We start from the raw sequence: 24,174 nt of genomic DNA, 5'->3' as shown, positions 1-24,174 counted from the left end.
CCAGAATGAATCTAGGCTTGCAAGTACCCAACAGAGATTCTTGTGAGATGCTCCAACATCTGAGCATTGGGCTGTGCTATGGCCTGGGGAGTGGAGAAACATCAAGTAGCAATTGGAGTTTTAGGAGGGAAGTCACATGACCAGCTCTATTCTTGCTCCTTTGTAAATAATCACCAATCTGTTTAACCTCAGCTGGGAGGATGGTTGAAATCCCAAGGGTGAGCTAAAAGGGAAAGGGTTATATCAGGATTGGAAAGTGGTAGTGGCTAGTAAGTGGAGAAACGTTCCTGAGGAAGACAACCAGAAACCCCAGTGGCTCTGTCCGAGGGTTTATTGACACTTCTTTCACCCAACTTTATTGTGAACTCACAAAGAAAACAAATGTGTCTTATGCATCTTCAAATTCATCCAGAACCCAGCATAATTAAATTCATATTGAACGGCTGGATGAGAGAATATCTCTATGCAGTTCCCTCCAGCAATGAAAGCAAGGGTATTCTTCTCCACTTCATATGCAGGAATCTGATTTGTTAGGACTGGAGATTTCCTCGTTATAGGCAGGGGCTCCCAGTTTGAGGTAGGTAGGGGGTAGGCAGGGCGTGTACTGGATCCCTTGGAACAAAGAAAAGACAAGATAAATGAGAACACCTGCCCATTTCTTCGTTTGATGTACATCCCAACTCTCCCTAAGGCTGTTCTAATACCAAATTTCAAAAACATCATTTTGTCATTCCTAAAATTACATGAGTGCCAACACATTTACAAATGAGAATGATTCTTGGTGGAATGTAGAAGGAAGCTATGATCCATCCTTAAAACCTTTTTTAGATGAATGGGTCAACTTTCTGTCTACTTACTAAACCTTACCTACCTAAATGTAAACAGGATTTAGTCTCTTTGTATTTCCTCAACAGATTAAAAAAGCAGGGTCCATATGCAGACCAGCAGAAGATGAATGTGATTTTCCTGAGATGTGCACTGGCCACTCGCCTGCATGTCCTAAGGACCAGTTCAGAGTCAATGGATTTCCTTGCAAGAACTCAGAAGGCTACTGCTTCATGGGGAAATGTCCTACTCGTAGGGATCAGTGCTCTGAATTATTTGATGATGGTGAGAGATAATCACAGTGAAGGATTCACATAGATGATGGCCTCTATTTCTCTGTTATTGCCCTGTAGGAATTGGGTCAAGATCAGAGATAATGTCATTTGTGGCATTATTCCAAGATAATGCTTAGCATTTCTCTGTATATTACCTGTCATATTAGTTGATCTTAAGTCTAATATTAACTATCTCAGTATATGAGTTATGTATATTTGTTACTGTTTTATATCTCCAGCCTAAAATATTCTCCTGAGGCAATAGGATGGTTTTTAAATAATGTATTCCATTCTACTTCACTATGACATGATTCTGAAAGTTTAATTACATTAGAAAAATAAGGTCTTTTATGATTCATGATAGTCATGCTTTTGTTTTACTTTTAAACCATTTTTTACCCCAGAGGCAACAGAGAGTCATGATATCTGCTACAAGATGAATACAAAAGGAAATAAATTTGGGTACTGCAAAAACAAGGAAAACAGATTTCTTCCCTGTGAGGAGAAGTAAGTGCCCCGTGGAAAAAAAGTAATTTGCCTTCTTACAGCACTTTGTCAAAATCAGAATGGCTCCTGTCCCCAAAGCTGTTAACCAATTTTTACTGAGATCGGGAGAAGAGGGAAATAAGGAAATCTTGGTGTCCTGATTAAAATCATGCTAATTCAAATTACTAATAAAAAAAAATTCCCCTGTAAACTTAAGCCAGTATTGATTTGTGAGGTTCACAGGGAAATCCAAAAGAAATACAATAATTTTACATTTTGTACGGACTCATCTCAGTTCTCAGGGCCAAGACTTTGCTCACTGGTTTTCTCGGCCCATTCCAGCCTCCTTAACTTGGTGAGAAACCTGGATCTAGAAAAAGAGTGACTGGGAGGCTTCATTGCCAGCCTAGTCTCAAAAGTTGTATTTCTAGTTCCAAGTTGGAATATTCTCTCTTTTCTTCAGAGATGTCAGATGTGGAAAGATCTACTGCACTGGAGGGGAGCTTTCCTATCTCCTTGGAGAAGACAAGACCTATCACCTTAAGGATCCCCAGCAAAATGCTACTGTCAAATGCAAAACCATTTTTTTGTACCATGATTCTACAGACATTGGCCTGGTGGCGTCAGGAACAAAATGCGGAGATGGAATGGTAAGACAAAAGACCTTTGTTTTATTAAAACGTCTTAGTTCAATCCTTTAAAAACATTATTGGATACTGTAATTGGTTCCAAAGAGGCCTAGATATGGAAAAGGAAAAAATATTGACAACTATTTTTTAATGAGGAGCAGAGTAGCAATAACACTGTAATAAATATCCATTTTGCCTAATTTTAGTCATGCCAAATGACACATAATTGTTACAAATGTGCTTAATTAGTAACTTACAATGGATATCTAATGAAATTATAGACATGGATTTTTCTAATTAATGTGACTATAAAATAGCCTCACGTCTTCATTTATTTTATTCATTCAATCATATTTACTGGCCATATACTATGGTGCCACTGACTGTACAATAAAGATAAGCATACATGAGAATTTCACACAGTAAAAATTAAATGATTACAGTTCAACAAATTGCTTTCTTAGTGGTGTGAACAATGTACATTGATGTCTAAAGGAAAAGTGGCTGACTTTGCTTAGAGAAGATGAAATGGCATCTTCAATGAGTAACAACATTTCAGCTTTGACTTGAACATTTTAAAACACAGGAAACAGGAGAAGACATTTTAGCAAAAAATGCCTCCACAATATGCAAAGGTACGAAGTGTATGGCATAATTCAGATAACCAGCAATTTCAAAGTGGCTTGACCTTTGGGATAAATGGCAAAAGATGCAATTGAAGAGAAGACAGAATGGGACCAAATTGGAAAGAGTTTTTTATGGCAAGATGACAATATTAGAATGCATACTCTAAACAATAGCTGGCTCATAAAGAATATATGGAAAACACATGATATTTTGCCCCCAAAATCAGCTATCTGAAACTGAGTAGTTTCTCTGTGTGATATGTCTTCCCCTCTCTCTCTACACTATCACCAAAAGTATTACAGTGATATTTGTATAGTGTGATAGAGAAATAACTTGGAAAACCAAAGTTCAGAATGTAAAAAAAAGAGAACTAGAACTAAATATTTAATAGAGATTTATGTTTTGAGTCTATATATTTAACTATACTACTTCCTGTTAAAACGATTAAATGAATATCAACATGCTAAGAAATCTATGTTTGTGAAGATTAAGGTACGTATGCTAACCGCAAGCTAAAAAATTCAAAGCTATTCAGCAAGACAAAGTGTGAAGCCTTAGGTAGATGAAAATACCAAAAGATTTGCTATTCACCTCAGTTATGAAAAACCAGCCTGAAATACAAAGCGTTTCCTTCTTTAAGAGTGGCAAGGACTGAAGAAAGGGGCTGATAGAAAGGCAGTTGTGAAGAAATCCACCTCCATCTCCTAAGTACACTGTGACCATGTACTCCGCATAGAGAGCTCATTCCTTCAAGAGAAGGCTTAGGGCAGAAGCACATCCATCACAGCGGTGTCGGTTCTTCAGCCAAATTCTAAGGAAGAAATTCATGCATAGTTAATGCTGGTCTATGTAGGTATCACAATGATGTGAACGGAAAAAAAATCTTCATTTTGGCATTGATATGCTATTTTTAGACTATGAGTTATGGGACGTTATTCAAATCTGTTGTTTTAGCAGGGCTTCTCTAAAACCAAAGGACAAGAAAAGGAGTAGGCTAACAAGACAGAAAACATTTTGGTAATAATTGTCCCACTCCAACCAAACACCCATGAAAAGTTCAGTGGTCTGACTCCTTCTACATCAGCAAGGATCAAGTGGGAAGCCTAGTCTTCCATTTTCTTCCAGCTCTAACAGATGCCCTGGCTCCAGACAGGGTTTCAGCGGAGGCTTATGGGGAGTCAGGACATTCACCACAGCTCAGTGGTGATGAATTCTTCCAGCCCCACAGTGTCATGAAAGTATGTGAGGAGGCTGGGTTTCCACCCCAGCTGGCATGAGTGAGGCAATGATTCTGTTAAAACAACAGGTTTGAATAAGATCCCATAGGTCATAGTCCCCAAAGTATCCAGAATACAAATGAGTCACTCTTCATACAAAGAACCAGGGAAATCTCAATTGAAATGACAAAAGACAATCTCTAGATGCAACAACAAGGTAGTACATATGTTGGAATTACCTGACAAGGAATTTAAAGCTGCCTTTATAAAAATGCTTCAGTGAACAAATACACACACACTTGAAATAAATGGAAAAATAGAAGGTCTCAGCAAAATAACAAACTTCCAGCAAAGATGTACAAAATATAAGTAAGAGCCAAATGGAAATTTTAGAACTGAAAAATTACAATATGGGAATAAAAAAATTCAGCGAATGAGTTCAACAGAAGAATGGAGGGAATCAAAGAGAAAGAATCAATGAATTTAAAGAAAAAAATAAAAATTATTCAATCTCAATTGCCATTTCAAGTAAAGGTGAACATAAGGTAGAACTGGAGCAAAGATGACTCTTGTTATGTTTTTAGCAAACAGACTGGTAGCATTTTGCCCCGGCTCTAGAGATTTGTGGAATTGTGAACTGAAGAGAGATGATTTAGAGTATCTGGTAGAAGAAATTTCTAAGCAGCAAAGCGTTCAAGAGGTGACTTGGGTGCTGTTAAAGGCATTCAGTTTTATAAGGGAAGCAGAGCATAAAAGTTCAGAAAATTTGCAGCCTGACAATGTGATAGAAAACAAAACAAAACAAAACATTTTCTGAGAAGAAATTGAAGCTGGCTGCAGAAATCTGCATAAGTAACAGAGAGCCAAATGTTAATCCCAAAGACAACAGGGAAAATGTCTCCAGAGCACGTCAGAGGTCTTCATGGCAGCCCCTCCTATCACAGAACCAGAGGCCTAGGAGAAAACGGTTTCATGGCTCAGGCTCAGGGTCTCCGTGCTGTGTGCTGTGTGCAGTCTAGGGACTTGGTGACCTGCACCCCAGCCACTCCAGCTGTGACTAAAAGGCACCATGGTACAGCTTGGGCTGTTGCTTCAGAGGGTGGAAGTCCCAGGCCTTGGCAGCCTCCACGTGGTGTTGAGCCTGCAGGTGCACAGAAGTCAAGAATTGAGGTTTGGGAACCTCGGCCTAGATTTCAGAAGATGTGTGGAAATGCCTGGCTGCCCAGGCAAAAGTTTGCTGCAGGAGTGGGGCCCTCATGGAGAATCTCTGCTAGGGCAGTGTGGATGGGAAATGTAGGGACAGATCTCCCACACACAGTCCTTGCTGGGGCACTGCCTAGTAGAGCTGTAAGAAAAGGGCCCCTGTCCTCCAGACCCCAGAATTGTAGATCCACCCACAGTTTGCACTGTGCTCCTGGAAAAGCTGCAAACACTCAACGCCAGCCCATGGAAGCAGCCGGGAGGGAGGCTGTACCCTGTAAAACCACAGAGGCAGAGCTGCTCAAGACTCTGGGAACCCACCTCTTGCATCAGTGTGACCTGGATGTGAGACATGGAATCAAAGGGGATCATTTTGGAACTTTAAGATTTGACTGCCCTGCTGGATTCAGACTTGCATGGGGCCTATTAGCCCTTTTGTTTTGGCCGATTTCTCCCATTTGGAATGGCTGTATTTATCCAATGCCTGTACCCCCATTGTATCCAGGAAGTAAGTAACTTGCTTTTGATTTTACAGGCTTATAGGTGGAAGGGACTTGCCTTGTATTGAACAAGACTTTGAACTGTGGGCTTTTGAGTTAATGCTGAAATGAGTTAAGTCTCTGGGGGCCAGTTGGGAAGGCATGATTGGTTTTAAAATGTGGGGACATGAGATTTGGGAGCAGCCAGGGATGGAATGATGTGGTTTGACTGTGTCTCCACCCAAATCTCATCTTGAATTCCCACACTTTGTGGGAGGGACCCACTGGCAGGTAAGTGAATCATGAGAGCAGGTCTTTCCCATGCTGTTCTCCTGATAGTAAGTCTCATGAGATCCAATGGTTATTATAAGGTTGAGTTTTCCTGCACAAGTTCTGTCTTTGCCTACTGCCATCCATGTAAGATGTGACTTGCTCCTCCTTGCTTTTCGCCAAGATTATGAGACTTCCCCAGCCACGTGGAACTGTAAGTTCAATTAAACCTCTTTCTTTTGTAAATTGCCCAGTCTCACATATGTCTTTATCAGCAGCATGAAAACGAACTAATATAATGTTCAAAAATGTCCTCCTTTATCAAGAAAAAGTTTTTGAATGAAATTTTAAAAGATATTAAATCTATATTAAAACATGTAATTTGAGATCAAAGAGCATTGCTTTCAAAGTACAAAATATGATTACTGGTTTATATGTAATGTGGGCAGTAAACCACTGAATGGATATTACAAAAAAAATCAATAAGTTAGATGCTAAACTTCTTAACACAATAAGATAAAGGAATTTTAAAAATCAAAGAAAATAAATAAAAGCAGGAAATAGATTTCTAAAAAATTCATCACAGATTTAATCTGAATTCTAAATTTAAAAAAACAGAAGAGAGGTGAAAATATAATTAATGAAATAATCACAATATGTCCCTGATCTGAAGAATGTATGAAAAAATTCACTTAGTACCAGGAAAAATTTATAGAAAGAGATGAGTGCTTTTACTTACCCTCATGCCTTGAATGTCAAAAATAAAGAATACATGCCATAAGCACAAAAGAGAAAAGGTCATTAATTTGCTACAGAAAGAAATATCAGGTTACCATAATACTTGTCTGCAACAAGTATCCAGAAGACAATGGAGCAACATCTACAGAGCTTTGGGAAACATAATTGTTGAGACCCTAAAACTATATTTACAGCCAAGTTATTATTCAGACAGAAAAGCAATAGAATAACACTCTCACACATATTATAACTAATAAAATACATAGTAATATAGACTCCACCTGTTTTTTGAAAAGACAAATAGTTCAGAATGTATTCCAGCCAACAGAGAAATAAATTTAAATTTAGAAGGTAAAATAAGGAGATAGGATATTAAAGAAATGATTGCAAGCAACAAAATCTATAAGACTTTTGAGTAAATTCTAGTTATTAATTATAATATATTACAGCAATGTAAAAAATCTCAGGAATAATAAATAATTTTGACAATGTAGAATCTGATTTACTCAATCAAAAACTTGAATGAGAGAAAGAGGAAAGAAGCAAAAACATGATAAATTTCTTATCTTACAGAAGGAGAAATTAATGGTGATTTTTTCTTGAAAATGATAGAATTATTTAGATTCAAATATATTAATGTTAACCAAATCAACCTTTAGAAATTAGCATATATAGCTTTCAAATTAGAGAAAACAATAGCTGAATAAAAGTGATAAGTATAGTAAAAGGTAAGCTACAATGTCTGATGTTGGAAATCAAGTAATTAAAATGAAAGGAGTAAGAGTGTATATATATCACTTATTCCAATAAATATGGATGCATTAAGTTCTCCCTACAGAAAATGTAAATATAATATGGATATATTAAGTTCTCCCTATAGAAAATGTAAATATAATCTTTGAATTGGTGGCAATAAATGTTTAACTATAAATAAAATTAAAAATAACACTTAAAAATTAAATAAATGAGTAAGGATGAACCAGGCAAAAACCAAAAATAACAAAACCAATAATATTTTGGTGATCAAATTTACCAAGAGAAAGGAAAATTTAAAGCAAAAATATTAAACACAAATAAGATTAATTGATATTAATAAAATGCCCAACCATCAATTAATAAAATGCCCAACTGTGATATAATAAACATACATTGTTAAACCAAATCAAAAGAAAAACTTCATTGAAACAAAAGAAACTGTTGCAATTACAGTTGTAGAATCTTTGACAGACTAATATTGAAATAATTACTCAGAACATAAATATTTTAATGAGCTTAAAATATTTGTTTGCATGAATAGTACACTCCTCAAACATTTATAGAGGATTTCTCTATCCACAGAAGACACTACATGTGGAATTTTACAATAGGAAAAATTACCTAACTTACAATTAAATCATGTAAATTGAAAAATTTCATATGTAAATTACATGCAAAATTGTGTGCTTCACATGCATTACATGTAATTACAATTTTACATTAAGTCATTTTAATTCATGCTTGATTACTTCATTTCTAGGTGTGCAACAATGGTGAATGTCTAAACATGGAAAAGGTCTATAACTCAACCAATTGCCCCTCTCAGTGCCATGAAAATCCTGTAAGATATGACTGCTTTTAAAATTAATGTCTTATCAGCCATATATTTACTTTATTCCTCAGCCTGTATGTGCATGTATATGTATGTATATATGTATGTTTGCTGTTTTCTAAGTCAAATATATATTTGGGATTCATTTTTTCATGTGTTATCAACAAAATTGATCCAAGGAGCTAAACCACATATTATTATACACAGATATAGCCAGTGTTACAAGTAAAGCTTTCATTATGGTACTGGTTATCTAGAAATTCAGTGATTAATGTATGTATAAAGTTTAAATCCGATGTTTAAAGTTGAATCTATTACAATATGTCTTATAGTTAAATTACACCAATGTCAAGTTAAGCTTTTGAGAAAATCGGCAAACATTGTATATTTTTTCACTTAATAAACACTAATACCAGCAATTACTAACAGTTTATGCCTAATATCACTCATATGCTGGGTTAATCAGTAACACTTATATAGTAATACACACACACACACATATCACACACACACACATATATATATCAGGTTACCATATTTATCATACATATCATATATTTATCTAGAAAGATAAATCATGCTGTCTTGTTCATCTGCCTTTGAATTTGTCAGTATCATTCTCTTATTCAAAGGCCATTTTCAAAGATGGCTGCTTCTTGTATTTTGTTTACTTATTTTTATGCATCATTGATTTTCTTAGGCAGTTTAATTAACTAATAAAAAGTTCGTGCTTGTGCTTGTGTGCATCTATGTTTGATGTACAGGTAGTACTAAAGTAAGTGAGTTGCAGAACACAACTTATATCAGTCATTTGAGAAAATATCATTGACTGCTCTTCCAGATGGATGACCATGGACTCCAGTGCCACTGTGAGGAAGGACAGGCACCTGTAGCCTGGGAAGAAACCTTAAATGTTACCAGTGAGCATCCTAAAACAAAATCTTTCATATATCAAAAGCCTACCCAACGAAAAAAGTTGTTTTTCTTATTTTTCAAGTCTGCTACTTATCTGTTGTGTTTTGATATGGATTTGTATGGTCTTCATATTATTTTGCATGAATACCCAAATTGATTTTACTGCAATTCCCTTTTATAGCGAGTGTAGTCTCTTCTAGCTCAGTTAGGTTTTCTTAGGTCTTCTACAAACCCTCAACACACAAGGGCTTTTCTGTAGTTAATAACTGACAACCAAATCTCTTCCTGATTATTGTGGTTCCCTTAAATATAATGGAATACTGGGTGGAGCGTCAGTTGCAAATACAAATGGTAATTTGTATAATGTTTGGGCTTTTTACTTTACATAAAAATAATTGAAAGGAGAATCAAAGTCCTATAGAAAGGAATAAGGAGCATTGTAACAGCTCCATTAAATGTTAATATTCCACTGTTTTACAACTGATACCCTGGCTGAAGTCCGTGTTTTTTCATGTTGCAGATGTTGCCATCTTGATTGTTGTGCTTGTCCTGGTTATTGTCGGTATCGGAGTTCTCATACTATTAATTCGTTACCAAAAATGTATCAAGTTGAAGCAAGTTCAGAGGTACATATGCATTTTCTATGTGTTGAAGGGAATTGTTACTGAGAATATATAAGCTTTGTAGTTATAGAGGATATTCGATGGGGGGAAGTATAAGCTTCTTACTGAAGATGGGTTAAGAATAGTAGTAACTCAAGCTTTTATGTACTTGCTCCTATCCAGATGCTAATATCAATGATTCCCAAACTTTGTGCACGTTGAAATCACCAATGGATCTTTCAAAAAATACTGATGTGGGTTGAAGACATTGTGATTTAATTGTCATTGGGTATAACTTGAGCATCAGTATTTAAAAAATCTTGTAGATGATTTAATTTTAGCCATAAGTGTATACCATAGTTTGTTTATCCCATAGTTTCTGATTCTCCCCACATCAAGAATCAGAAAGGTGACATCACTGAAGATTGTATAGTATTAAGTTGATAATTAGCCAATATAAAAAGTTCAATATATCTAACATTGTAATGAAATGGAAACTTTTGAAATATAAAAATTGCTAAAGCTTACTCATGAAGAAATAAATAACCTGAATAGCCCTATATCTAATAAATTAGGTGTTCAATTTCCTTCTTGACAGCCCACCTATAGAAACCCTGGGAGTGGAGAATAAAGGATACTTTGGTGATGAGCAGCAGATGAGGACTGAGCCAATCCTGCCAGAAATTCATTTCCTAAATGTAAGAAACTTCCATTTGCAACAGTTAGTTAATTGATTTTTTTAAGTAGCTGTGTATGTTTAAAATGGAACCCATCCTAAGCTAAGTGACGTGGCAGGTGCAGAGGAGCAACTTAACATGGTTCCACACACACGTGAAGCTTTGAATCTACATGTAGGGAAAGAAAAGAGGACAGGATTCAAAACAAATATGGAACAATAACCAAGATACTATACCAGAGCAGAATATATTGGTTGAATAAAATATTAATTTGTGCACTATTGTAAAAATTTACAAGCATAAACCACAGTACGGGCCATAAAGCAAGTCTTAACAAACTTGAAAGAATTGAGCCGGGCACAGTGGCTCACGCCTGTAATCCCAAAACTTTTGAAAGTCAAGATGGGCAGATCACTTGAATTTGAGACGAGCCTGGCCAACATGGTGAAACCCCGTCTCTACTAAAAATATAAAGAAAAAAGAAACAAGAAAGAAAAGAATTGTAGCCACACAAAATATATTCTCAGAATTAAATTCCAATAGAAATAAGTAATGGAAAGATATTACTAATTAGAAAAATTCTCAGTTGAAAATTAGGTAACAAATTCTAAGGAACTCAAATTTCAAAAGAATAATCAAAAGGGAAATTAGAAAGTATTTTAACATGGATGAAAATTAAATACCACGTACCAAAACACGCGGGTGTAGTAAAATCAGTAAAGGAAAATTTATACCACTTATCTGCTTATGTTTGAAAAGAAGAAAAGTAAAAGATCAATGACCTCAGCTTTTACTTTAAGAAACTAGAAAAGTAAAGAAAATGAAGCCCAATATATGCAGAGGAAAAGAAAAAGTAAATATCTGATTGGTCACTAACGAAATAGAAAACAGAAAAATAACAGAGAAAATGTATTTTGAGAAGATTAATAAATTTTATAATCCTCCAGCCAGTCTAACTAGTTAGTACGTATTATTAACATCAAGAATCAGAAAGGCAACATCAATGAAGGTACTATAAATATTAAATTGATAATTAGAAAATATTATGAAAACCCTTATTTTAATAGATTTGACAGTGCAATGATATGGAAATTTTTGAAAGATAAAAATTACTAAAGCTTACTCATGAAGAAACAGATAACCTGAATAACTCTGTATCTAATATGTTAAATTTGTAGTAAAAACCTTTCCATAAACAAAAAAATATTTGACCCCTAAGGCTCTACTGGTGAATTCTATTTAAAAATTCATGAAGACATAACACCAATTCTACATAAACTTTTCCAGATAATTGGAAAGAAGGTGGAAATTCCCAATTTATTTTTTGAGGCCAATATTTCTCTGACACCTACTTATAAAAGTCATTACAAGAAGGAAGCACTACTAACTAATACACTAACAAATATAGGTGCACGAATTATTATTAGATTTTAGCCAATTGAATCTCATGATAAATGATAATGCATCATGATCATATATAAAGGATAATAAATCATTATCAAGTGTTACTGCAATAATGCAAAGAAACTTTAACATTCAAAAAAGCAATGAGGCTAATTTACTCTATTATCAGGGAAAGTGTAAAATCATATGGTCATATCAATAGATGCAGATAAATTATTTGAAAAAATTATATCTATTCCTGAGAAAATTCAGTAAACTAGAAATGTAAGCAATATATGAAGATCTAAGAAAAATGTTGAAAATCCCACAGAAGTCCCTGCAAATCATAGCTTGTTCAATAATTGTAGCAACAGCTATAATTTCCAATACATTCCACTCACTTAAAAAACTGTTAGAATGGTGATCATTAAAAAGTCAGGAAACAACAGATGCTGGAGAGGATGGAGAGAAATAGGAACGCTTTTACACTGCTGGTGGCTGTATAAATTAGTTCAACCATTGTGGAAGACAGTATGGCAATTCCTCAAGGATCTAGAACTAGAAATACCATTTGACCCAGCAATCCCATTACTGGGTGTATACCCAAAGGATTATAAATCATTCTGCTATAAAGGCACATGCACATGTATGTTTATTGTTGCACTATTCGTAATAGCAAAGACTTGGAACCACCACAAATGGCCATCAATGATAGACTGGATAAAGAAAATGTGGCATATATATACCATGGAATACTATGCAGCCATAAGAAATAGTGAGTTCATGTCCTTTGCAGGGACATGGATGAAGCTGGAAACCATCATTCTCAGCAAACTATCACAAGAACAGAAAGCCTAACACTGCACATTCTCACTCATAAGTGGGGGGTGAACAGTGAGAACACATGGACCCAGGGAGGGGACCATCACACACTGGGGCCTGTCGGGGGATGGGGGACAAGGGGAGGGATAGCATTAGGAGAAATACCTAATGTAGGTGATAGGTTGATGGGTACAGCAAACCACCATGCCACGTGTATACCTGTGTAATAAACCTGCATGTTCTGCACATGTACCCCAGAACTTCAAGTATAAAAATAACATAAGATTAAATAAACAAACAAACAAACAAACAAACTGAGTGGCCAGGCACAGTGGTTCACAGCTATAATTCTAGCACTTTGAGAGGCTAAGGCAAGAGGGTAATTTGAGGCAAGGAGTTCTAGACCAGGCTGGGTAATATGGCAAGCCTTTGTCTATATAAAAAAAGAAAAAAATAGCCAAGCATAATGGTGCACACCTGTAGTCCCTAGCTAGCTGGGAGACTGAGGCACCGAAAACCTCTGGAGCCCAGGATTTCCAGACTGCAGTGAGCTATGATCATGCCACTGCATTCCAACCTGGGCTACAGAGTGATACCTTGTCTCAAAAAAAAAAAAATAAATAAATAAAAAAATAAATAAAAAAAGATCAAGACAAAACCTGTAAGCAAAGATTAAGAAACTACAAAGGCATTAGCTTTTTTTTAAAAAAAAAAATAGCTGATGAAGAAAGCATGATTCTTGATAAGATTATCTCTTTAAAATGATGAAACTGCCCATTAGGATTTAAATCATGAAGAAGGGATCAAAAGGCCCCAATGTTAAGGTTAATAATTAACTGACTGTTGCTAGATGCAAGTGCCAATAAAAATATAATATTGCCAGTATTTTAAAATCAGGATATTTTTGGTTGGTGGGGTGGTCTGGTCTGGTTACACAGTTCCAGAAGTTTTGAACGCTTTGCCATGGCTTTAGGCGCATGCCAAAAGCTTTGTGATTTTTACTGCACAATGTTGCAGAGCATATCCCCACTCTATCCCCCAGAACACATATATGACATTTTAGTGGAAATGCCTCTGCTGAATTTCACTGGAGTATAGAAATAGTGAATCTTTCTCTGGTTATATATGTTTGTTAGTTATCATTTTTATCCATTTTTACTCTTTATTATGCCAGCTGTGACTCTAAGAAGGTAAAACTGAGTCTTAATTGTCAATTAGAATGAACAAAAAAAAAATGTATGATTTTCTTTTAAGTTTACATTGAGATTTTCAGGAATGAAACCACATGATGCTAATATAATTCTCATTCATTTGTCTTGAGGTTTAAATGAGAAATTGTATGTAAATATGCCTAGCACAGTGATTGGTATATACTTGGCACTTAATATGTGTTATTTTAATCTACTATGCCTCATGTGCTGTTAAAGTTACTTTCCTAATTACATTTTCCTTAAATTAATACATTAAAATAGGTGGACTTCCAGAGAGAGGAGTCAGGAAAGGTAGGCTGAGTACTGGTCAGTGATGAATAACCATAGAGCCTAGGACATATTTGTTACGATTCTTGATTCTAAGCTTCCTGTAAGGGCTTTCGGTTTTTTGGTTGAATGAGGGGCACCCAGAAGAGAAGAAGAATAAATATCTGCTGAATATGTGAATGAATTCAATTTACTGCTGATAGCATATACACCATGATATTAACACAGATAGCAGAGCTGGATCCTCAGACATCACATTTAGGGTTTTTATATTTTTTGGCATGAAATATTATAAACAATAATGATTTAACTGATGCTTATTTGACACAGTTACCCATCAAAGACCAGTCCTCAGCAAAACTGGGGTTTGGGGGATGTCTGTCTTTGGCATCTTTTACCTGTTATGTTAATGATGCTTGTTTTTTTGTTTGTTTTTACTCTCCCTGCTCTGGCATCCAGATCCTGCCTCCACTGGACCATGCTTTCTAGTTGTATTAATATCTACTGGGGAGTTAACAGAACACACTTTAAAGAGGGAAACTTCATTTAGGAATTTTTATATTTTAATAGGAAATTGTGGAGTTTCTCAAAGACATTCAAGGCCCAAAAGACTGTGGCTGGCTGGGGAATTTCAGGCATACAGCCAAATAGCGATAGTAACATTTGGTGGCTAACAGACCTGCCTCATCATATTCATATCACAACGTATAAATCCCCACTCTTCTTATATGTAGGTTTGTCTTATAGACAGGTCCTGAGATAGACTCATGTGTTGTAGGATAACAACCTAGGCAAGAATATTAGGTCTGGGTCTTTTAGTATTTGTATACTTACTAGGAATTGCAGATTAATAGTATCTCTTTTCACTAGCAGAGAACTCCAGAATCCTTGGAAAGCCTGCCCACCAGTTTTTCAAGTCCCCACTACATCACACTGGTATGTCCCCCTCCCCTTCCTCTTGGTGGCGGCCTGTGTCCTTTCCGATAATAACTTTCATGAAACTTATCTGTTGGTTCCTTGAAAAGGACCAATAATATAACATGGATAGCTCTCTGATTGGCGGTAGAAATGGGACATCCTGACACTCTGGCATAGAGACCTACTTCTTAACAGGGTGGCAGTTAGGGTGAGGAGGGGGAAGTGAGTCAGGCAAGTCCCAGGGCAGACTCAGTTTTTTGTTTAAAATGTTGGCATTTTGTTTATCTTGATACATTCATTTTCTTGCAAATTAATTTTGATATTTTAAATTAACACATTAGCACATAATTTATCTTAATTACCAAATTAGTTTTCTCCCCTTAAATTCTGCCCCAGAGACCAATGCCTCACTCACCTCACTCTAGTCCTGGCCCCTGTTCTGAAAGGTAAAACACAGCAATGGTTTTCAGTGAGCCAGAGTCTCTCCCCCGGAACCCTTAGTTAGCTGAGGCAGTATAATCCCTGCATCTTTATTTATAAGGGAGAAACAAAATACTAGCACATATTAGCATACGCATGCATTAGAGACTGAGTCAAAACACACACACACACACACAGAGTACAACCACTACAGGATTTCTATGGATTGCCCAAATGACTATAATCTCTCTCTCTACATCCTCAAGGTTACTCAGTAGAGCACTTCTTACTCAGAACTGGGTGCTGAATGCACACAGATTTTCAACTCTGTATTTTTAAAAGCAGCCATTCTCGTTAAGCTTTCTTTATGGACGACTAAAATGCTGTGATTAGTTGATTCGTTTATAATCTGTGGTTACACACGATCCTCGATCACACAAAAGGATTACAGAAAGTGGCAGACAGCCGGGGGAGTTGTATGAATGAATTCTTCCTTGAACCCATGCAGTCCATGTTTAAAATCAATTTTATTGAGATTCCAATAGAGATGTTATCAGAATGAAAGTGCTAATACTTAAAAAGTGTTTACAGATCTCTTACCTAATATATTCTAGGGAAGATTCACAAGTTTTACAACCAATAATGGTTTCTGATACAGCTTTGCTTAACCAGCACTATCTACCCTCCTCTCCCCCAGTCCCATAGGAATTTACAAACTGTCTTAAGCAATTTGCAAACAGTCTTGGATTTTTCAAGGAGCAAGTAGAGGTGGTCTGTGTGTATGTGCTCACATGTATGTGTGTACACGCATGTCCGTGTGTGGATGCACATGCATGTAACATCTGGTGCAGCTCCTAATACAACATAATTTATTTATTACAGAAACCTGCAAGTAAAGATTCAAGAGGAATTGCAGATCCCAATCAAAGTGCCAAGTGGTAGGTTGCCCTGGCAGATAGTACCTCCCGTTTTTATTTTTCAAATGCTGGCATAGTTATGTGTTCTTTACCTACTCATTGATTCACTGGGGACATCCTCTGTACTTATCAACAGATTAGGAAGGCTAGAATTTTTTTTTTTCTGATATGCTTAAATTTCTAATATATAATTCTGCTAAGGATGTTTTAATCCAAAACTTTCAAACCGGACCAACGGAGCAATCTAGAATTCAACAGTGCCAGAGTCTCGATACAGGTTAGGAATAATGAAAGCAGCACTATTCTTTCAGACTTTTGTTGGTCGGAGTATACATACCCACAGATTTTCTTCAAGTATGTTAAAGGGCTTTAGTAATGCTGGAAATCACAGAAAAGAAACAGTTTCCTTCATGATTGCTTTTCTAAATTTTTTACTTATCAAATCAATAAATGGGAGGGCTGACTTCACATTCAACTTAGTGTGTCTATATTAGAAAATTTATTCAAAAATTGTGATTTATGTCAAAGGGAAAGAAAATGAGCATGGCTTGAGTACATTTTGAGTTTGTTTTCATTTCTTCCTCCTTCATTTTTGCTGAGTTTTCACAGTGCAGTAGGCACTGGATTAGTATGAAGGTTCTTTCACAGAGCATTCTTATGAGGAAACTTGCTTAATACAGACCTACCGCCCCCTCCACTGAAAAGCAGGGTATTTTCTAATGATCCTTCCACTCCACAATGACAAACCTGTCCCCCAGAGAGTAGAGAGTGAAGACACTCCTTAGTGCCAGCAAACTGTTTGGCATCCCATAATGGAAAACAAAATTATTTTCTTTCTTTCATAATAGGCCTATTTGTTTTATAACTGCTTAATTAGCAATGGCTAGGGAGAGCTATAAAAGCATGAATAAATGTAAGACTACGGAATCCAGAAAGGTTATTCTAATTAGTAGATATAAATGAGTAATGGAAATACATGATTCACAGATTTCATAGTAAACAACTTATCTTTAACCATCTGTTTCTATTTAGAGCTTGACGTTGGATATCCAAAATGGCTGTGCAAGCCTGGGCTTGGGATTCTGGATGCAAGATCTTTACAACCTTACCTAGATATCTGCTACTCAAATTTTTGGTAGTTTTTCAAGTGTCCTCTATCCAGACAGAAAATGTTTAAGAGAAGCAACTTCTTCCTGTTAATATTTACCGGTAGAATTCACACCCTCTATCATAAACATACGCTGCAGAAAAACATTTCTCGTGGTCTTTCAAATGCTCTTTACTGCAATATAAAAATTCGTACTCTTGCCATAGTATTTTCCTACAAAATGTTACTCTAGTTTATTTTAAGAGTCCAAACTTTGAGGATGATAACTTACAGTCTAGGAAGAAAACATTGCATATAAAAAGTTACTTCTTTGGAAATGTAAAAGTACTTTTTAAAACTTGAAATCATTAGCACTAACTCTGGTTTAAATGAAATTCCTGCAGAAATGCCAAAGAAGGCAGGGCTGAGTGGCATGGATTCTACTAGGTAATTGAAAGTGAAAGAGGCAGAAGAATAGTGGACAGAACTGCAGGAGAGTCCTTAAAATAACGGTGGAAGGAAAGGAAAACACAGAATACTCCTGGCAATTCTAAATTCCTAGGTTTACCTCTCTAGAATTCCTTAAGAAGCTGACAGAGAAATCAGAGGGTTACAAGAATTTCAGAAAGGGTACTTCAAGTGAGGACATACTCAAAACTCCTATGAAGCGTTTCTAAGGTCTTTATCATGTGCCACTTGACAATGTGCTATTTCTGTGCCGTCTCCACCCCCTACCTGTCTGTCTGTTATGGGATGGGGGGTTACCCTGGGAATGATTTCAGCTGCTGCTTACACAGATGCCTCTCAAGGTGTTCTTTTGTGTCCTCTATTTTCTTCTTGCGAACTGTTAAAGCTACATGCAATATTTTTTTTTTCCATTTACTGAAATAAAGTTTTCAAGTGCTAAATAAAAATATTCTGACTCGATGAAATAAATAAAGGCTACAACGGAAGGAAGAAAGACTGTTGTCCTTGTTGACATTTTTGTTGCTCCGCTGACTTGTCTTTCTCCTGGAGCGGAGCCTGCCTGCAGCATAGCACGGCAGTGACTCAGCACTGGATACCACAGGAGCTTTCTTTCTGCATCTGTTGTTCTAATCAAAGCTGCCACTTTAAGAAAGAGTGTTGACAAATGTGTACTTAAAGCCAAGGAAACTAATTTAAACGTTTTATGTAAATTTGAGGGGAAAGAAACCCCAGAAACTCCACATCTGATACCTGCTTTCCTCATTAAAGCAAACAATAAGCCTCTGATGTCCAAAATTACAGAACAGCCACATCTTCCTATTCTCCTGAACACTGCATATGTGGATGAACAAAGCACAGTTTGATGATATCGTATTTCCTTTATAAAAGGATCACCTTTCTGATTCATTATTTTTGTATTGTCTCCATATCTCTTTCAGACAAAATCCTCCCTCCATTACTTCTGTCTTGGGCTCCATATTTAACTAACTGCTACTTTCTGGTGATTTTTTTTTTCGAAGTTCTCTCTCCAATAATAAACATCTCTTATACCCCCTCCATTCTCCCAACTCATTGCTTCCTGTTCAGATCTCTTTAGATTTCTAATTTGCTTCCCTTTCCTTTCAACAACCTCAGAAGCCTCTGACAGTTAAGCCCCTTTTCAATTTTAGGTCACGTTCTCCAAGTTTTGTCCATATGTAGACCCCGGGCCTTAGGACTTTCTATTCCTTTTAAATGCTGTTAAGAAGCCTCTCCTTCCAATGTCTACAGAGCAGAATCAAACATCACAGCTCCTCGTTACTTGTTGACCCCTTGTCAGCCCAGTTCTGCCATGGCTGTGGAGCCAGTTACTGGCCATGATTTCCCGGGAATGGATATCGGGAGTCCCCACCCCATACATGGACATAGCTGGCACTTGCCCAAACTCAACTTGAGTTTGTTGTATTTGAAGATGGTGTGTTTTAGGGTATGGGGTTGTCCTTGCAGTTGGGTCATGTCCCCTTTGCTCTGAACAGACACAGATGTAACTGGAAGCAAATGATCTTGCCCTTTAGAGCCCATAATACATACTGCCCTTTTCAACACCATTTTTCTAATTGTACATTTACATTTCTAATGGTCTTCCATGGACTGGATTTGGGTTGGGAAGGAGAAATCCAAATGATTTATAAGCAAAAATACTAAAACTTATGGAAAATAGGACAAAGATGTGACTTGGCTATCCTGGGACTGGAGGTGCAGCTGAGGTGAGGAGTGGACCAGCCATGGATGGAATTAGGGTCGCAGTTGGGGGGGCATTCTGAGAACGAGAGAAGCATGGAAGGGTTGCCAAGCTCTCCACTCACCCCTGTGACATGCATGGGAGTGGGTATCTGAGAAAGCACCACGGAGAGTAAAATCCAAGAGAGGACTGAAAGCTGATGGGCTTCGATTACACTCCCAACCCATACACAGATCAGTGGCCTGAGGGCTGAAGTTTTACAGGTCCCTGGGGTTTAAGCAAAACTTCTGTCCAAATTACTGACCACTATAACATGCCGACACTAGGGCAACCCATAGGAAAACAAGATAAAATATAAACATGAGAATTAAAACCTGAGCAGAGATGTTCGTGGCTATACACTTCAAGCAGAGATGTCCGTGGCTGTACATTTCAGGAAGGGAGTTAAGGGAGAGGATGGGGGAAATCGGTTGTGCAGTTTAAGTCCAGTTCAGCCACTTTTTAAAACACTCAAAACAATAAATCGGAATCCATACTTGCTATACGATATTATCAAACTGCTGCTGTACCAAGGAATCTTCATGTGCATATTTACATCAGTTCTGCCAGGAATACACCAATGACGACACAAAACAAAACCTTCGCCGACGGATGACCTGTCATCAGCATTCCCAATATACCAGCAATCATTCCCAAATATCAAACATCTCCCCATAGCTATTCTGCCTTTTTCTCGAAGTGTCTGTCCTGCCAGATGATTCTAGAATTCAGAAACTCACATCGCATGTGCTAAAATTAGGAAGTCATATTCCAAGAAAGATATTAACTTCTTCATTAGTGGACGATTGTCTGTGTACCTGACAATCCATCAGTGACGTTCATGGAAGAGCCACTAGGGGGCCACATAGCTAACGAAATTCTTGTTAGCGGGAAAACTGATCAAGGCTGCTGCTGTCCCTTTTCCGGAGAGCACTAGGCCCTCAAAATCATGACTTTCAGTAAATATCTTAAGGAATTTGATGAATTCCATTCTTGATGATTACAGATGGAAATCTGGGTGAATTGTTTCAAACACTGCTTTCGTCTCTGGCAGAGCTGTGGATGGAAACAGACAAACAGGGACCATATCCCTAAACAAAAGGGGAATTGGGCTCTCAGCTAGAAAGCTTTGAATGGAGATTTTAGACTGAATGCATAAATCTTCTTTACTCTCAGTCATGAAGTCCAATTTTCTTGACATTGGCATTTGGATAGACCCAAAGAAAACCCAGGCTCCTGAAAACTACTACGAGTGGGTGTCTAGTTTTTTTGTTGTTGTTTTTTAATTATGTATTATCTGTTCATTTTGTTTGAAGGCCATCAAATTAACTTGGCTGACTGCAGCCATGGAAACCTGAAGCTCTCCCACCTCCTGGGGGATGTATAATGGATGGTGAATGTCAGAAGCCTGCATCCTGTGTTACTTATCTGACATTGTGGTGCACTGTTGATGTCCTCTACTAATCATCACCATTGAGTGAGAAATATTGATTAGATTCCTAGGCTTTTTGAGAAGCTTCCTGATCACTTTCTAACTGAAGGTCAGGCTTTTAGGAAACTCAAGAGCTGATGTATAGGGAAGTGAGGGTCTTTTGGGTTGGACAGAATCCATTAACATCTGTTTCCAGGAAAAGTTATAATTGTGAGACATATGTAATGGGTATTGATTGCTAAGGAAAGAAGATACACATAACTTTAAACCTTAGAAGTCTCCAAGGACAAAAAAATGGAAAAGGGGGGTCTTTGGGATTGCAGGAATGCTGGCTGGGAGGAAATTACATCAGAGCTGTCTTAGAGGATCTTAGATAAATAAATTCAAAAGCCAAAGTCTCTTGCTCAAGGATACCAGGGATATGCTACTACAGCAGCTAAAACAAACATAGCATTTTGTGAGTGGACACTATTTGTCAGATATTATTCTAAGCACTTCATATGTATTATTTCAGTTAACTTGAAACAACGAGTTAAATACTACTACTATTTTCATTTTACAGCTTAGAAAATTGATATAAAAAAAGTCAAATAATGTGCCAAAAGAGATAGCCGATTAAGTAGTATGTTCACAATTCTAAGCCAGGAAGTCTAACTCCAAAGAGTATGCTTTTAATCATTATTATGCTGCTGATACAAATACAACATTGACAGGAAAAACGCACAGCCCTCACCCCCAAAATTCAGAACTGTGTAAATATCTCACTCCCATTCTCTTCTTCCATCTACGGTCCACCATACTTCCCAACCACAGTAACAATGGTGCATGAGTTAACATATCAAGTAGGAAGAGCAAAGCTAGGCAGCTGTCACCTCCCAGTTCAGCCAGAGCATAGCTGAGATGCTGTTGTCCAAGGAAGAACTGTATCTGGGGATGGACCAAAACTTAAACGCCCTTTGCAGCTCTCATTAGTCACTTCCTAGCAGGGACTTTGTGATCCTTGAATCTTTCCCTTGTGTTATAGTGACTCAATTTCTGGATGATCCTTGCTTAATAGAATAGACCTCTACCTGGGTGGTGCTTTAATTCAGCTTAGTGTGTTTGGGCAAGCTGTGTGTTGTTGTCTCTGCCATCACTGTGCACAATAGGGAAGACAGTGGGCCAGGGGATGGCAGGGGCCAATCAAGAGATAGAGCCCTCTGCTAAAGCGTCCTTCCTTGCTTTAATCAAATGAAGAATGCACCAGATGAGGGTCACTTGGAACACACAGGGAAAGGTAGAGCACCTACAAAGCATCTTCCAGACCCCAGGCACCTGCAAGATGCTATTATATTTCCATGAAATGCACAAGGTCCATGGAAAGGATTCTTTTACAAATGAGGAGGCTAGGGATAAGAGGTCCTCAAACACACAGCCAAGAAATGGCAAAACAGGAATCACAAGCCTCAGACCACCAAAAACGATAAGTCACTCCAGTTTTAAGAATGACAACAGCATCACAATTGGCCACTGGATGACCTCAGAGTTCAATCCTGCTAAAAGTAGCTTAGGATTGAGACCATCCTGGCCAACATAATGAAATCCCATCTCTACTAAAACACAAAAAATTAGCCGAGTGTGGTGGCATGCACCCGTAGTCCCAGCTACTCGGGAGACTGAGGCAGGGGAATCCCTTGAACCCAGGAGGCGGAGGTTGCAGTGAGCCGACTGCACCACTGCACTCCAGCCTGGCGACAGAGCCAGATTCTGTCTCAAAAAAAAAAAAAAAAAAAAAGAAAAAAGAAAAAAGAAAAGAAAAAAGTAGCTTTGATGTTGAAAGTGGCTGGTAGCAGAGATCAGTTAGTGCTCCCTCCCCAATCCTAGCCAAAAGGAGCACAGTATCCATTTCATTTTCACATCTTCAGGTTCTTCAAAGTCATGCCCAAAGCAGGGAAAGAATGAAAAGATCTACTGTCATTCTAACAGGATTCAAAGAGAGGAACCACTGGATGGAAAAATGTGAATTATTTTAGACAAAGCCTTTAACATTTAAAATACTCCTCCCATAATTAATCTATTCATTTCTCTCATGTTATCAGTGTCAGTGCCTTGATGTCAAAGTGTATGTCAATAAGCCACAGATGGGAAAATAATAGTTGGAGTGACCTCCTGAGCTTCTAGGTTTTTCTACTCTCTCCCTTAAAGACCTGGTTCAGGGGCGTGCCTCCTCAGGTCCACCTGTGAAAGCAATTAGAGAGTAATCTGATCTTCTCTGAAATGTCCCTCATGCTGTCTCTGAAGAAGGACATTTCCCAAGTTTAAGCTATCATTGCCTACTGTAGTCTTCTGTCTGGCTGGAGGAAGGAAGAAATAATCTCCTAAGTAGCACATTGTGCAAATCTGATGCCTCAATCTTGAGGCACTGCCAAGCAATTCAGGAGAGAAATAAATCAATTCATTCCATCTCGTTAATGCTGCCATGTCTAACAGGTTTCTATGCCGAAAATATCACCAGCTGGACACTGCGACACTTAATATTGCACCTTCAGAAATGAATTATCAGGCACAAGCACAGTCTGATGTCATTCTCCTGACCTGGTTCGCTTGAATCTTCAACAGAAAGAACACTCAGGCTCAGAAGGAACAATGTTAAAATGGCAGAACCACATGACGTCACCTCCCGCATCACAAAACAGGCAAAGTTATTACCCTCTTCACTAGGATCCCTCTTAGACCCCTCTAAATAGAAACAATAACAACAAAAAAGCAGAGGCAGCGATCAAGCACGCTTACAGATTTCAGAGGAAAAAATACTTATAAAAATAAACAACAAATATGGACTGATACCATATAGGTTCTGTTTACTTATCCATTAACTTCTTTGTTCAACATGTACCATCGCATACTGGCTGTGTTAGAGGTATTATTCTAGGGACGTGAAGATATGCAGGTGTACACAGCCCTGCCCTAAGAAAACCAAGCT

The 24,174-nt window shown here is 37.4% G+C and overlaps 1 protein-coding gene and 1 long non-coding RNA gene across 3 annotated transcripts in view; one reads left to right on the top strand and one right to left on the bottom strand.

The window, feature by feature from the left end:
• Positions 1-18,514, top strand: part of LOC105482047 (ADAM metallopeptidase domain 7) — a 64,929-nt gene extending 46,415 nt beyond the window's left edge. Inside the window, exons 14-22 of one of the 2 annotated variants that reach the window (XM_011741918.2) lie at positions 915-1,110; positions 1,505-1,607; positions 2,050-2,236; positions 8,263-8,343; positions 9,176-9,254; positions 9,770-9,875; positions 10,450-10,549; positions 16,432-16,487; positions 17,499-18,514. In XM_011741918.2, the coding sequence (XP_011740220.2) occupies positions 915-1,110; positions 1,505-1,607; positions 2,050-2,236; positions 8,263-8,343; positions 9,176-9,254; positions 9,770-9,875; positions 10,450-10,549; positions 16,432-16,487; position 17,499 (909 nt within the window). In that variant the 3' untranslated portion in view covers positions 17,500-18,514. Of the gene's footprint in view, positions 1-914; positions 1,111-1,504; positions 1,608-2,049; positions 2,237-8,262; positions 8,344-9,175; positions 9,255-9,769; positions 9,876-10,449; positions 10,550-16,431; positions 16,549-17,498 lie in introns of those variants that run through there. The other variant, XM_071068484.1, reaches the window with a different exon arrangement.
• LOC139355894 (uncharacterized) lies at positions 232-23,915 on the bottom strand. Its single transcript, XR_011607155.1, has 3 exons — positions 23,735-23,915; positions 872-1,172; positions 232-612 (listed from the first exon to the last, which is right to left on the bottom strand). It is a non-coding gene; the product is annotated as an uncharacterized lncRNA (long non-coding RNA).
• Between the last annotated feature and the right edge of the window lie 259 nt (positions 23,916-24,174).

Source organism: Macaca nemestrina, chromosome 8 (assembly GCF_043159975.1).
Source record: "Macaca nemestrina isolate mMacNem1 chromosome 8, mMacNem.hap1, whole genome shotgun sequence".
Classification (NCBI taxonomy): Eukaryota; Metazoa; Chordata; class Mammalia; order Primates; family Cercopithecidae; genus Macaca; species Macaca nemestrina.
The sequence above is the reverse complement of the archived record's forward strand: the minus strand, read 5'-3'. Positions and strand labels throughout refer to the sequence as shown.